At 35.9% G+C, this 15,687-nt stretch overlaps 1 protein-coding gene across 1 annotated transcript in view; it reads right to left on the reverse strand.

The window, feature by feature from the left end:
* Positions 1-671: 671 nt before the first annotated feature.
* Positions 672-15,687, reverse strand: part of LOC107657307 (gamma-adducin-like) — a 26,360-nt gene continuing 11,344 nt past the window's right edge. The window contains exons 3-12 of the mRNA XM_016445347.1: positions 14,497-14,646; positions 14,215-14,358; positions 13,311-13,409; positions 12,054-12,227; positions 9,665-9,916; positions 7,927-8,043; positions 7,302-7,385; positions 6,647-6,770; positions 5,354-5,443; positions 672-2,982 (exon numbers count right to left, since the gene is read on the reverse strand). Coding sequence (XP_016300833.1) covers positions 2,735-2,982; positions 5,354-5,443; positions 6,647-6,770; positions 7,302-7,385; positions 7,927-8,043; positions 9,665-9,916; positions 12,054-12,227; positions 13,311-13,409; positions 14,215-14,358; positions 14,497-14,646 — 1,482 coding nt within the window. The 3' untranslated portion in view covers positions 672-2,734. The remainder of the gene's footprint in view (positions 2,983-5,353; positions 5,444-6,646; positions 6,771-7,301; positions 7,386-7,926; positions 8,044-9,664; positions 9,917-12,053; positions 12,228-13,310; positions 13,410-14,214; positions 14,359-14,496; positions 14,647-15,687) is intronic.

Below are 15,687 nucleotides of genomic sequence, written 5' to 3' on the forward strand. Positions count from 1 at the left end.
CATAATGAGATTTACAAGCCATTTTTTGTAGGCAGGTCATTTTTGACCAGGAACCACAAGGATACATTCTACTGCCCTACATCTCTTGCTTTTACACAAAAACACTTTGTCTGAATGACCTCTTTTGATCATAAACTTTCTCCCCAATTCCCTACACTTGTATCTTAAGTATGATTTATTGGCCAAAAATAGAGAAAAAAGTTAATTTGAATTTGATTTATAGCATTTTTGGCAAAAATGTCTATATTTCCAAATTTCTAATAATCATTAATTATTTTGATAATAGTGTAGTAAAAATCCGATATGGTGAGCCCTACTGGTCATATAGTGCACAAGGTAATAATTACTACTTTTATGATACTTGCATTTGGTGGCCAGTATGATCTCTCACTGGAAAAAAAGGAAAAAGAACAGCATGAATATTGAAAATGTCTCCTTTTGTGTTGCACAGAAAAAATTCTCAGTTCAGAGTGACATGAGGGGCAAGTAAACGATTTTTTTTTAGTAAACTAACAATTGAAGTCAGACATCCTCATTTAGTTAAGACGTTAACATTTGCATTTCATAACTGTGAAATGGCTGTGTATGAAGAACTGAGATGCAATGAATGATGTAAACAAATGCATAAATGGTGTGAAATGCATGTTTTTGTCCCCACAGATGAGTGCAGCTTGCTTCTTAAAATAGTTTATTTGTGAATTTACACTGATTAGCAATACATCTAAAAGCAAGTCCGTTAGATAACCATTTATATAGGATTTCACAGGTCACAAAGAGGCTCGGCTCAAACTCGCATGCCAAAGCAAACAGGCCTTCAGAACCAGACTACAACAGAGAGGCATTAGTAAAGCAAGGTGCAAAACGGTCAGTAGGGGTAAAAGTAAAAAAAACGCAATGGAAACCGAAGCAAAAAGAGCCAAAATAAGAAAAAGTTAAAGCAACAAAACGAGTTAATCTTCCCACCCGCCCCAGTTCTCTCTCCAAACTCGCACCCGGTGCAGCTTTAAATGTGTTTTAATCCACGCCTGGCCCACATTCAAAAGCACATGCTATTTACACAGCTTAGAAATGTCTGTCTCTCTCTCTGTGCCCAAGCCAGTACTTCACATTGCCCTCTGGGATATACATCTCTCTCTCTCTCTGTGGTTCCTCTTCTTCCTCCCCCCTACGGGATGGATAATGACCACATTCGGGCCTAACGGAGTTCAAACTGCTAATATTAACCATGAGAGATTAGCTTTTGTTGTACATTCTGTCCAGAGTGTGATCTCGTGTGGCAGGGCGGTTTAAAATGGGCAAAACAAGCAACTTCTGACCTCATGGGAACTGGAGGGAAGATGAGTAAATCAATCCAGTTTTAGATGGAAACAGCACACTGTACAATGCTGCTTCTCAAACTTTGTAACACTAAAGTTTTAGAGACTTTTAAGCCTGTAGGATGGTTATGGGATGACTTATGGCTGTCATAAGGTGACATAATGAATGATGTCATCATTCAGAGCACTAGAATGACCCAGAATGAAGCTCAAATGTCTGATGTGATGGGAATCAATTACACTCAATACATTTGAACCCACCGTTGACCCCGTGAGAGCCAGTACTTCGCTTTAGGACTGAGATGTCCTTTTTTTTTCTTTTTCAAAAATACAGTTTACAAATATATATTTTTTCCTTATATGTTAACAAGTTTCCCTTCTCCACCCTTTTTCTAGATGCTAAAACATTTCTCATGTTTTCATATCACGCCTCTTTCGCTTTAGATCTCCTGCTAAGTTCATCCATAGACTTTTTTTTTAATGTATACCACATTAAAATGTGCAGAACAAAAATATTACATTACTGTGTGTGTATGTATATATATATATATATATATATATATATATATAATCATTCCAGTTTTCATATATTTCCGTTACATGTTTAGTAATCTGAGCATGATTGAGAAGTCAGGCACTGCTACATTATCAGCCATATAGATTCAGACTAGCAAAACATGCTTCAAGATTTTGTATTTTCGTTGTTAAAGTATAGAAACGAGTACAAAACTGTATGGATAAAAACGAAATTGTTTCAATAAAAAAAAAAAAAAGCTAAAATATTTCATAAGAGATGAAGAGTTGATGTTCACTAAAACGTGACTGCTCTGCTTTTTTGCCATTAAATCTTTTTGTTTGGCAAAGAACAGTACGGAGAGGAGACTGGAGTGACTCTACACAGGATCAGACCCAATTTCAGACCAGCAGGCAACATAAGAGAAACAAAATCAAACTAACCCTGTTAAAATAACCCCCGAACGGTTTCCAGTGTGATTCTTTAGTCTCCTGTGTAGTGTGACCAATTACACCTACCGTCCACCTACAGCTGGAGAAACAAAGCAAGCAGAACGGACACCGTAAGAGATGACGTGGCGGATAGAAAAGGGGCTCATAAAAGGTCTGTATGAGAATCTAATAAACATACAGCATGGAAAAATAATGCAGTATGGGCTCGTGAGATAAAATCATTAGGAAACTGTACAGGAACATTTTCAGTCCATCAGGTGAGAAACAGGTGAGTTTCCCCTCGCTTCTCTTCCTGTATAAATCTCATCTTATAATCATGGCACGTCTCTTAGAAACAGATGTCGCTCCATCTAATCACAGACACCCAAAATAACGTGCCATGCTTTTTCAAACTTAAAAACATAAAACAACGAACAAAGACAGACAAAGCGGGCATGGATTCACTCCTTCCACTAGGCTTCCACTTTCTCTTTCTTTTTGTTCTTCTTCAGGAAGGACGGGGTTCTGAACTTCTTCTTCTTCTTGTTGGGTGATTTGGAGGGCGAGCTCTCGGGCGTCAGAGCCTCTTCGATCTTCTCTCCCAAGCGCACCGTGATCTCGACGCTTTCCACGCTGGTGGTCAGCTGGCTCACGCGCTTGATGAGCTCGTCCTCGTCACCGTGGTCATCTTTACCGTTCAGCATCACGCCGGTGTGGTTCTCTGGGTGAGGGACAATAAAGAACAGAACTAATCAAATCCATGTTTGGAAACCATGAACAGCCAACAGTTGTGCTAATGTATTTTATTTGCCAGAAGATTTGTTTGGGGTGGTTAATTTTTATTGTACTAATTGTATCATTAGTAAATTATACAGTATTTATTAGAAACATTATTAACTAATGATTATTAAATTCTTTATTAAGTTACAGTGTTGCTTGGCAACTATAAAGATATGTGCTAATAATGAGTTATTTTCAGATTGTTCTATTGCATTAATTGAATTTTTAATAAACTAAAATTATTAGAATTAGAAAATATTAACTAATAATAATAATACAATATTTTTGTAAAATTACAATGTTGCTTGGCCAAAAAAAAGAAAGAAAAAAGGGCAACACAGTTGCTAATGAATTTTATTTTATTTGCCAGAAGTTTTGTTTGTTGTGGTTTTATTCATTGTGTTAATTTTATTAATAAATTAAACTAAATATTAGAAAAATAAATTATAATTATAATTAAATAAAAAAATAAAACTAATGATTACTAATAATTAGTTTTAAAAGGCTTTTTAAATTATTTATTGCATTATTGTACTAAATTCTAATTTTATTTAAAACTTAGTAAAATAAATTAATAATAAAGTTTTCAATGATTTAACAAGCTATAAAGTTGCTTGACAAAAGGGGCAACATTTGTGCTAATTTAATTTTTTATTTGCTAGAAGATTTGTTCATGTTGGTGGTGACTTATTGCATTATTTTATTATTTATAAATTCTAAACTTATTCTAAAAAAAAATAACAATAATAGATTTTTTTTAATTCTTTAATAAGTTACAACATTGCTGTTCCATAAAAAGCCTATAGTTGAGAATAAATGTTTGTGATTATTATTCATATTTTTTCAATTAAAGTTACATTATAAATTTATTATTTATATTCAAATCACTGCACTTCAACACATTAATTTTGTTTTAAACAGTTAAACTGATTGGCAGGTGATTAAAAAAAGTTGCATGAATATTTAATAAGCTATTTTGAACATCAGATTCACGTCTCAATTAGTGATGCACAAAGTTACAGAAGTTAATCATTGTATCATCATTACAAGACGCTCTGGATCAACATGTCCTGGCTTGGGTTTGACCTACACTTCAGATAAACGTGTTGAATGTGTCCTCAATTTTTGGCCACTTATGATTCATGTAATACATGAATATCATGTAATACTGTTCGTGTAATACACCGGTGATTTTGACGCAACTGGTGCAGAGTGACGAGGGCAAACGCATCCTATTTCTCACCACACTACACTTCATCCCCACTGTGTGTGAACACGTCAGTATTTCTTTTGTTTATGAAAGGCTTCACCTTCAGTTTATGTAAGTTCATGAACTGTGCTCCCCTCCAAAGATTTCTAATGTCCAGCTCTTCTTGTAGTTGACTTAAATGTACTCTTCTAAAATAGGAAACAGGTAACGCTTGTTTTATATAAAGCCAACAGAAGAGCAAGGTAAGGTCCTGCAACGTATTCCTGTCAGAATGTTTCGCAACAAGGACAGCTGATTAGAAACACTGTGAAAACTAGGGTTCATGTGGACCAGTGCGGTTTTAATATTGTTTATGTACTATTATTGCATTTATTCATGTTTTGAAAACAAATTTCATTTTCATTTTAGTAATTCAATTACATTTTTATTAGTTTTATTTATTTATTTATATTTCACTTAAATTCAGTTTTTACATTTTAGTACTTCAACAAACTTCTTTCAGTTAGTTGCCAAGGCAGCATTTCTAATTTTGGTTAGTTATTTAATTTTATGGTTCTCATTTAATATTTTATTTCATCTTTACTTCAATTAACAAAAAAATATTTTTAATGGTTTTAGCCCTAGTTAACAATTTATTATAGTAAAATTTTAATAAAAATGAAAAAAAAAAAAAAACCTATATAGACATATACACAAAATAAAAACTACAACAAAATTACTGACTAACTAAAATCCAATTGAAAACTAAAAAAATAAAAACTGATTAAAAATATTAATAACAACTATATTATCTCAAAGCTTTTTTTTCATATAATATTTATATTTAAGTTTATTTCAGCTTTAATTCAATTACCAAAGATGATGTTTAAATGTTTTAGCTTGTAATTTGTGTTGTTTCAGTATATTGAATTTCTCACTGTGTTTTCTTTCATTTATTTTCCTCCTGCATTGTTACCTAGCAACCCTGAGAAAACATTAGCTGCTAATATTGACATGATATGTTAACATACTGCTGTTTGGAGCCACGTAGCACGCGCGCACACACACACACAGGTCACAGTAGAAGTGGGGTGAGACAGCTGGCTCTTTCAGTGCATTATACCTTCTTTAGCTGGAGTGTTTTGTGGAGACTGAGTTTGGGACACTGATTGAGAGAGTATGGAAGCATCGTCTGACGTGAGCTGCTCTTCATCTGCAGGAGTGAGTTGGTTAGTGACCAGATAGACAAGCAGGGAGACAGACAGTTAGAGAAGTAGACAGGTTAACATGCGAGGACATTGTCACAGCTGTAAGATGCTCTCAGCCTTGGCTGTAGGTATTCAAGTTAGTTCTGTGCAAGTCACGCTGTGATTTTTAGCTATGAGGGGCCGAGTTATACCATTAGCATTGACCGGGTCAAATATACGTGGCTTTGGGAACAGGAAATGAGGTTTTCTTACAGGCAAGGAGGTATCATGCATCAGTGTTGTCTTTATTTATTAGTTTATACTAGGGCTGCACGATAAATCGCATGTGATATTTAATGCGCATCTTGTCAGAAAGCCGGTTCTGTAATCAGCAGTAAATCTCCATCACCTGCGGGCTTTCACATTGAGCAGCATTAACTACACAGAGCCGTTGTTCACAGGCAAGCTGCGCAAAAAATCGCGTGAATATGAACGTTGTTTTGCGCAGCTCATCAGTGAACAACGGCTCTGTGTAGTTAATGCTGCTCAATGTGAAAGCACGCAGGTGATGGAGATTTACCGCTGATTACAGAACCGGCTTTACTGATAAGATGCGTGTTAAATATCGCATGCGATTTATCGTGCAGCCCTAGTTTATACCCGTTTTAAAGGTAAAACGCTGTTTAAAAGTTTGGGGTTAGTAAGATTTTTTTTTACATGTTTTTGAATGAAGTCTCTTGCGCTCAACAAGGGCTGTATTTATTTAATCAAAAACACAGTAAAACAGTAATATTGTGGAATATTATTACTATTTAAAATAAGTGTTTTCTATTTGAATATATTTTAAACAGTAATTTATTTCTGTGATGTAAAACTGTATTTTCAGCATCATTACTCCAGTCTTCAGTGTCACAAGATCCTTGAGAAATCATTCTAATGTGCTGATTTGATGCTCAAGAAACATTTTTTTGTATTATCAATGCTGAAAACGGCTTAATATTTTTTTGTGGAAACAGTGATACATTTTTTTCAGGATTCTTCGATGAATAGAAAGTTCAAAAGAACATAATTTATTTGAAATATTTTGTAACATTATGAATGTCTTTACATTTGATCAATTTAATGCATCCTCGCTGAATAAAAATATGTTTTTTTTTAATCTTCCAGACGCTAAACCTTTGAACGTTAGTGTAAAGTGAAGGTGTGAGGGACTCGTGAGTGTGTTTTACCATCTAATCCGAGCTGCTGAAGTTCTACTCGTTTCTGGTAGCCCTCCAGCTCTTTCTCATTCAGCTCGCTGAAGGGGTTTGGAGGAAGCGGTCCCGTCTGTTCCTCGTCGTCCCCCATGTACGGCTGCATGTGTGCGTGGGCAGAGCAGAGAACACAAAATAAGACACTAGAAGCGCACCTCAAGTTATGAAATGAGTCATAACGATGACAAAAACCACACAAACACACAGACCATCAGGCATGTTAATCACTGTGCATTCAAAAGTGAAAAAAAGTCACAAATCCTCTATATTAAAACACAAAAAAAAAAAATGAAGTGAGAACACCGCAAATCCAAAAGTACAATATTTAAGGAGTCACGCAGATATTTCAAAAATGAAAATTGTGACATAACGACAAACAAAACTCCCTGGGATTTTAACTGAATGGGCGACTGTCCCTTAAAGAGAAAAACAGAGCTTCATAAGACCCTGCTTTGAAACATGAGGCCTTTGCCTTACATACTGATGCTCAATTCACCAGCACAACTGTGATGCGTCAGTTCAACTGTCTCTGAGAGGATCTGGCGCCACCTAGTGACACGGACGTCCATGTGACACCAGTCTGACTGTTCAGTTCACACTGGGTGTATGGTAATGTCGCTCTGACACTCACTGGAGGTCTTTCCACCACAATCCCTGCCAGCCGCTGTGACTGTGGCCCTGCTGTCATCATGTCAAACCGGTTCTGCTCACGAATCTGTAACAAGATCACAAAAAGCTGTTTAAGATGAAATGGTGAATAAGGGTGCTTTCACACCTGGCCTGTTGTTTCGGAACCTGGCGCGTTTCCCCCCTTAGCTCGGTTCGTTTGGGCATATGTGAACACGGCAATCGCGCTCGGATCCGCGCCCTCTTATTGCTCTTCTTTGTAGGTGCATTTTAAAAATGTTTTCCCGATCAATCCTGGACTCCTGCTCAAAATGATAAATTATTATAACGACAGCTACAAAAAAAAACAACAACAATAAGCCCGCGAAGCTGTTATCGTTCCATCCTGACGGATGACATGCGTGACAGCTCAGTGGAATCCCGGAAAATAAACCGTGGAACTTTGACCAATGAGAGAACAGTTTACTCGCGCGTGACTTGTATTAACAAATTTGGTTCGTTTAGAAACTTTGCCATGTGAAAGCTGGTAGCAATGGCTACCAGCAACTGTTTGGTTACCAGCTTTCTTCAGAGAGCCCCGTAAATGTGAAAAGGATCCTTTAAACAGTCTGATCGCACACATAACTCACCTTATTTCTCTTCTCCAGAACTTCATTGGGGTTCGTGTTCAGAGGAACAAACTGATTTGGATCTTCAATGCGGATCGGAGTCCCACTGTTGTTTCCACTGTCGTCTGACTTCATCCACTGCAGAGATGGAGTAAAAGAGATTTAGTTCAGAATTCACGAAAATAAATACAGGATGAGATTTTAAAGCCCTCTGAGACCATTGAGAGTTGGCGTAAAGTCTAGTGACAGCTGATTTGAAAGAGTTGTAACAAATTCTCTCAGTGTTGAACTCATTCATACCAAGTACAAATTTTTGCCATGAAAACATTTGCACAAATGTCTAGTTTTGAGCTATAGATCTAGACTTGGTCAAGTCTGATATTTCATTCTTGGTGAAAGTGCAGCACAGCAAAGTTTCGTCTACTACACATACTGAAGCATGCGTGACACTCGTGGTGTTTTCAGTGTCTGCAGTCTCATTATATGAGGACGAGAAGACATGAACTTCATCTCCAGAGATGCTCTGAGAGTCAAATTCAGTAACATTTCACCAGCTCGGTTGATAAAAACTATCATCATATATATAAACAGAAACTTAACAACCCATCAAAATAAATGTTAGGTTTAACTTAAGACAGAAATATATTACTACTGTACAGTAGATTGTACATCTCAAAATAAATATTATAATACAATTATTAACACTTTATTTTATAATCATATTTCCCCCCTATATTTTAATTTTAACAGAGAACCTCTGCAGTGCAGCAATTTGTTTGACAAAAAAATAAAATAACTATACATTTTAATTTGATGACATTTTAAAATATTAATTAAATTGTTCATGTTTTATGCCTTTAATTTGAATTAAGTCAAATCCAGAAATTTGAACAGACATAAAATCATAAAAAAAGTTTTATGAATGCATTAGAGTAAACATGTTTTATGATTATTAAAATTTAATTAAACCATTAAAATGGAATTCAGGAAAATAAAAAACAGAAAACAGAACGTGAAAAAAATAAAAATAAAATAAAACAGAATTCATAGGGCTCTAAAGATGTAATATTTGTTCAACTTTTAATAAATGATTGTTAAATTGTATAAGTTCCATGATTTAAATTAATTAAACATGCCTTTTTATTACTTAAATTTAATTAAACTGGTAAAAAAAAAAATTTTAATAGAAAACTAAACTTGGGGAAAATAAAACAGAATTGAAAAAAAAAAAAAAAAAAAGATGTTATAAGGGCCCTCCCCCCAAAAAAGTTTTTGTTAAACTTTTAATAAATTGTTAAATTGAGTTTCATGATTTCAATTAAATATAAATTTTTATCAATGCCTTTTTATAAATTTAATTTAACCATTAAACTGAAATCCAGAATAATTTCATAGGGCCCTAAAAATGCAGGCAAAGCTCTAATACTAAAGCCTCGACCACTAGAGGTCAGGAGGGAACTGTGTTTGGCATCAGGCTTGAAGGCAGTGGCGTCCTCCAGTCAACTGACAAAAGTAATGAGGCTTCAAAACTTTATCTGTGATGACAGAAACTTGGAGTTCATTTCATCTGCAGCTAGACCGTTAGGTACATGCCCAGGAAATAACCACATTCTTGTTCTTTCACATAATCCACTGGCGGACTTTCTGATAAGAAAGATTTACTACTTTTACAGCAATCCCCTTTTTTCATTCAAAAGGCTTCCGAAAACTGGACTGCACACATCCCAGATCACCATAACAGAGATGAACTGAGTCTTACCGTGGTCTTGGTGTGTCCGTTCTCCTCATTCGCCCCGTCCGACACGTTCACCTTCATGTAACAGTTGGGTGAATTGAGCCAGCGTGTTTTCTCTCTCTGCTGTCGCTGCTGCAGTAACTTCAGTGGGAAACGTGGAGCATCATCGTCGTCAAACAGGAATGCTGTCACTGTTGCAGGAATCTCCACTTCGCTCTTGTGTCGCGGCTTCTCCCGCACAATGGGGTGTCGGTGCGTGTAGCCTGTCCTATAACCCTGAAAGTAAAAAATCTATTTGTATAATGACAAACTGCAAAACAAATTTATAATGGAAATAGAAAAAAAAGTAAAAGTAAAAAAAAAAAAAATAGAAAAAAATCTATTAATAAATAAATGAATATTTAAAAAACCTATGAATAAATAAAAAACACGAACAAAAGTACATGCAAGTATAAATACAAATATAATTAGAAAACCAAATTAAAATTGTGTGTGCGCGCGTATTATTATATTATTATAATATATTTAATATAAATAGCAAATTATATATATTAATATATATAAATATAAAACTAGTCAAATTCCAGAAACTATAAGGATGAGACCTGTTTCTAATTAATTTTTTTCTTTTTTCTTTTATCACTTTTATGACTGAGCTTAAAATAAATAAATAAACTAGTCAAGTTCTAGTAACTACACTTATGAAAGAGCTTAAAATAAATGTAAGTATATAATAAGTTATTTATAATGTATATATTATTAATACATATACATTTAATACTATTATTCTAATATTTAATAATACAAATAAAAATAGTCAAATTCTAGTAACCATAAAAACGAGACCTATTCTTAAATCATTTAATTGCCTTTTATGAATGAGCTCCCCATGAAATCAAAATTAAAGTTTTTTGGGTGTTAGTATCAATATGTTAGTCTTAAGGTTATCTATAAGGCAGTGTGCTCCAAAACAGTGACAAAATTTGCATTTAGAAGATATAAGCATTCAAAGCTTGCAGTTCGTCACTTCCACCAAAACGGCTCAACGATTTTTTTGACGTCACATCGTACTTCAGCTTCTCATCAAACTTTCTGTCCAATCAAATGCTCTCTAGAATCCGAAGCACCCGCCCCCTACACTATAAAATAAATGCTGAAGCCGCGGCTGAAATCGGTCACTTGTCCACAGAATTAGTATTTTCTGTACAGTGAATGGCACGTAGTGCACTATATAGGGGACAGGGAACGATTCAAACAGTGTAAATATGCTTTCCATTGAGAAAAAAAAGAAGTCTGGTTTCACGCTGTCACGCTAACCACCGCACCGCACACACACTCTGCTCCGGTCCAGAGACACGATAGCACGGAGCGGATCACATGCGCGAGTCGGCGCAGACCACAAAATGTATCGGAGCTATTTGAATTCTACACAGAATGCTATATTTTATAGCAATATGGATGAGATTGTGGCTGGCATACCCTGTCAAATGCTGCTTTACGGAGCTCAACGACTCTGAACGGCTCTAGCACAAGCTGTGATATAAACGAATGCTACTGGCTATTTAAAAAATGGGCGGGGCTGCTTGATATGTCCCGCCCTGTCTTCCTGTTTCAGTTAAAATGACGTCAACACAGAGTAACGCTACGTGTTTCTAAGCATTTCAGGGGACCTTTAATTAATAATTCAACTCTGAATTATTCAAATTAATTGGTTTATATAATGAGCCGCTGCTTGGAAACTGACTTGGCAGAAAAAAAATTGCACAAAAAGCCAATTGCAAAAGGCACTTTTTAAAGGTCCATCTGCATTTTAAGTGCATTATGTAACCATAAGCTGAAACTCTCCAGCAGAATCAAGTAAACCGTATCGGTTCACTGAAAGCTGGTGACGGCGACTCACTGAGCGTCACACCATATCGTTATCATCTTCCACATTACTCCATTCTTCTGCCGCGGCTGAGAAAACAGACTTTCCACATGCCTGTATTCTGCCCTATCTCACACGGACAGAGAGAGAGAAAAAAGCACGGTCTGCACAGCTGGAGAAAGAGACGGACAGAAAGAAGAGAGCAGTTTTGGCAGAAGCGCTCTTCAACTCCAGTTTGTCTCTCTCTTCACGTCTGTCTCTTTTTGTCCACCTAATAGGAGAGGAAGGAGGGCACGAAAAGAAAAAGGCTAAAAGATGAAGAAAAAAGTGATTTTCCAATCTCTCTGCAGTGATTATTCCTCTCAAACACAGCTGGACTAGTAGTAAGTAGTCATTTAGCAGATGCTTCTGGCTGTTTTTGGCTCAACTACTTGCTCTAAATCGGAGTTCATATCCACCCGTCTTCTGTATCTGTATCACACTGGGACACGACTGGCCCAGAGCTCACTGGCAGTAAATGTAGTCGAGTCTCACACAAGCACATACCAGGTTGTCCAGCATTCTCATGAGCGACTCGAACTCCAGCTCTCCCAGCCTCCACTTGTGCTGAGAGCCCATGTTGACCCCGGCTTCTGCCACCCCCTGTGTCAGAGGTTTATACTTCTCCAGATCCAACACGATCAGGTTCTCCACTCCTCCAGCGCATGAGAACGCATTCACCTACAGAGACACAAATGTGCTGAATTTTTACAGAAATGTACTGGTTTTATTGAAATTTACTGCCATATCAGCTTACAGATACATAAAGAGTCAGGATTTAGTAAACAATACAAACTTATTATAAAATAAATGCAAACATTTTATTTTGGATTAACAATTCTGGATATAAAACTTTATAAAACATTCTTTGAACTTGATAAATATTATTTCCGTTGTGTTCCGTTCCGTTATTATTGCCGTTCCGGCATGTTCCGTTGAAGAAGAAATTGTGAAATATACTACAACTGTACAGTAGAATGCTCAATGTACTACTAGTACTACTACTAATAAATTATTAAAATGATTTTTTTTAAGGAATAATCACATAATTGTTCTTCCATGTTTTAATTTTAACAATAAACCTCTGTTGGGCAGCACTTTGTTTGCCATAAAAGGGTTTGTTAAATTTTAATTTGATTAAAAGTTTAAATAACATAAGTTGTTTTTATGAATGCAATTGATTAGATATGCTTTTTTATTATTTAATTAAACCATTAAAATGGAATCCAGAAAAAAAAAAACTGAAAAAAAAAAAACAAAAACTGGAAAAAACAAACAAAAACAAAACAGAATTAGGTAAACAAAAATAAAAAAAATAAAACGGATTTTTACAAAGAAACGTATTTCATAAGGCCCTAAAAACGTGATTTTCACTCAATTTTTAAGAAATTGTTAAATTGCAGAAGTTTCATGATGTAATTAGACATGGTTCTTGATTACTAAAATTTAAATGAATCATTAAAACGGAGTTCTGAACAATTAAAACATTTAAAAAAATTAATTCAGAAAAATTTATAGAGAAAATAATAATAATAATAATAATAATAATAATAATAATAATTTGTCATGATAAAAACATGTTTTTCAGACAAGTTGGTGCTACAGTATTTTGACATTTGGTGTTTCTTCACCCTTCATTCAATACCTGTGAGTCAGTCTAGTATGGGCCATATTCTGTTAGCCATTTGTATTTTATGTTTAAAAAGCATCACTAAAATCCAATAAATAAACTGTGAAAGTCTACAAGAATTAAGAAAGTTTTACTTGTATTTCACAGGCAAACTGAGCGTTGTAAATGTAGTGAAAGGCCTCTTCAATGGTCTCCCCGAGAGCTACAACCCCATGATTCCTTAAAACCAACACCTGCAACACACACAACACATACGTAATTATCTTGCACATTTAAATAGATAAAATCAGAAATACAATAACAAACGTAGATTCTACAGCGTATAATACTTCAGCTTCATTCATCGCACCAAAAGATAAACTGCAGTGCTTTACAACTATAGGACACGAAGAGCTAAATAAACTTATCACTGCATCTAAACCAACAACATGCCTGTTAGATCCTGTACCCACTAAATTACTGAAAGAGTTGTTACCTGTAGCAGAAGAACCGCTTCTCAATATTATTAACTCATCGTTGTCTTTAGGTCACGTCCCAAAACCATTCAAGCTGGCGGTTATTAAGCCTCTTATTAAGAAACCACAACTAGATCCTAGTGAACTGGCAAATTACAGACCCATCTCAAATCTTCCTTTTATGTCTAAAATTTTAGAAAAAGTTGTGTCTGCTCAATTGTGCTCCTTCCTGCAAAAAAATGATCTCTATGAAGAATTTCAGTCAGGTTTCAGGCCCCACCATAGCACAGAAACTGCACTTGTTAAAATTACAAATGACTTGCTTCTTGCGTCAGACCAAGGCTGTATCTCATTGCTAGTTTTACTTGATCTTAGTGCTGCGTTTGATACTATAGATCATGACATACTCATAGATCGATTACAAAACTATACAGGTATTCAAGGGCAGGCTTTAAGATGGTTTAGATCCTACCTGTCCGCTATATAAATAAAGGTGACTTGACTTGACTTGACATTTACAATCTTAACTGCCCTTTACACTTTCATTCTCAATGGCAAGTACTGAATTGTGGAGGTAGTTTACCTTCGTTGATGGTCCGAGGGCTTTCTGGAGCTCTATGCGCTCCTCTTGCTCATCCAGACTGCCTTGGTAGTTGTAATATGCAATGTCACCCAGGATCAGAGCCTTCTGAGAGATGGGCAGAAGGCCGCACTTCATAGACGACACCTGACATGGCATAAGAGATTACTGCAAGTCATGGTGATTTACAAAAACAGTCATAATTTCAATATAAGCTACATATTGCTTTGAAATTGGTGATAGTGCATATGGAGCAGAAGCAGATGGGACTGGGCGGAAACTTACAGCAGCCGTGGCTGGTGTGCGTATGTGAATGACGCAGCGCACGTCGGGTCTCACGGAGTAGATGGCAGCGTGAGGGCTGAAGCCAACCGAGTCAATCTGCAGGTTGGTGGAGCCCTGATCGATCACGTCGCCGAGAATATTTACCTTCACCTAAAGAATGAAAGAAATTCAAAGTAGTTTATGACTGAAGATGATTGTGAAAATGTAGGGTAAATACTTTTATATACTGAACCCTCCTAAAACACAAAAAAACTGTGAGGCTACACAAGATTTATTAAAGAAATTAATATTAGCGTAGATGTAGCATCTGATCTCTCGTATCGGATTGCTTATTAAACAAACCAAAAGTATAAATACACATCCTACACTATCTCTTATTTTCTTTTAATCCTGACACAGTGCACCTAATCAGGAAGGAACTGTCATTGGAGATACACTGAGAACTGGTGGATGATTCAGTTAATGTTTTAAATAAGCATCCAGTTCCTGGTTATGTCAACAGAGGATGGCCAAAGGGGAAAAACCCCAGGAAGTTTACAGCCTGATTAAGCTGATTTACACTAACGTTCAAAGGTTTGGTGTCAGTAAGATTTTTTTAAAGAGCAGGTCATATGGTATTTTAAAGTGTCCTAATATTGTGTTCGAGTCCCCTACAACAGGTTTAAATGCATCTAAGGTCAGAAAACATTGTAATTTTCTCAGAATATACATTTAATATTAGAGTCATTTGCCAATGATTTTGAAACGATTCGTTCCAAGCAAGTTCGGAGCAAACCCCTCCCTTCCATAAGCCTACTCTGCTCTGATTGGTCAGCTGGCCAAGCCTGTTGTGATTGGCACAGAGAGGAGTCCTTGAGCAAGTTAGAATCGACACACTCTTAGGAAATAGTGGGTTCACAGCGAATTACATATAATACTGTGCTTTACCTGGAAACCTAAAGCTGCACTAGGTATACATCACATATTGGCACAAAAACTTGATATGTTGAGCACTAGGGCTGCATGATAAATCGCATGCGATATTTAACGTGCATCTTGTCAGAAAGCCGGTTCTGTAATATGCGATTTATCGTGCAGCCCTATTGATCACTCAATTGAGAATGTACATATAACGTATCAATCGTACTTACAGGTTGTGGTTCAGAGAGCTTGTTAGTCCAAATAAAGAAGATTAGAAGCCAACGAAGATAA

The sequence above is a fragment of the Sinocyclocheilus anshuiensis genome, unplaced genomic scaffold, assembly GCF_001515605.1.
Source record: "Sinocyclocheilus anshuiensis isolate Anshui unplaced genomic scaffold, SAMN03320099.WGS_v1.1 scaffold239, whole genome shotgun sequence".
Classification (NCBI taxonomy): Eukaryota; Metazoa; Chordata; class Actinopteri; order Cypriniformes; family Cyprinidae; genus Sinocyclocheilus; species Sinocyclocheilus anshuiensis.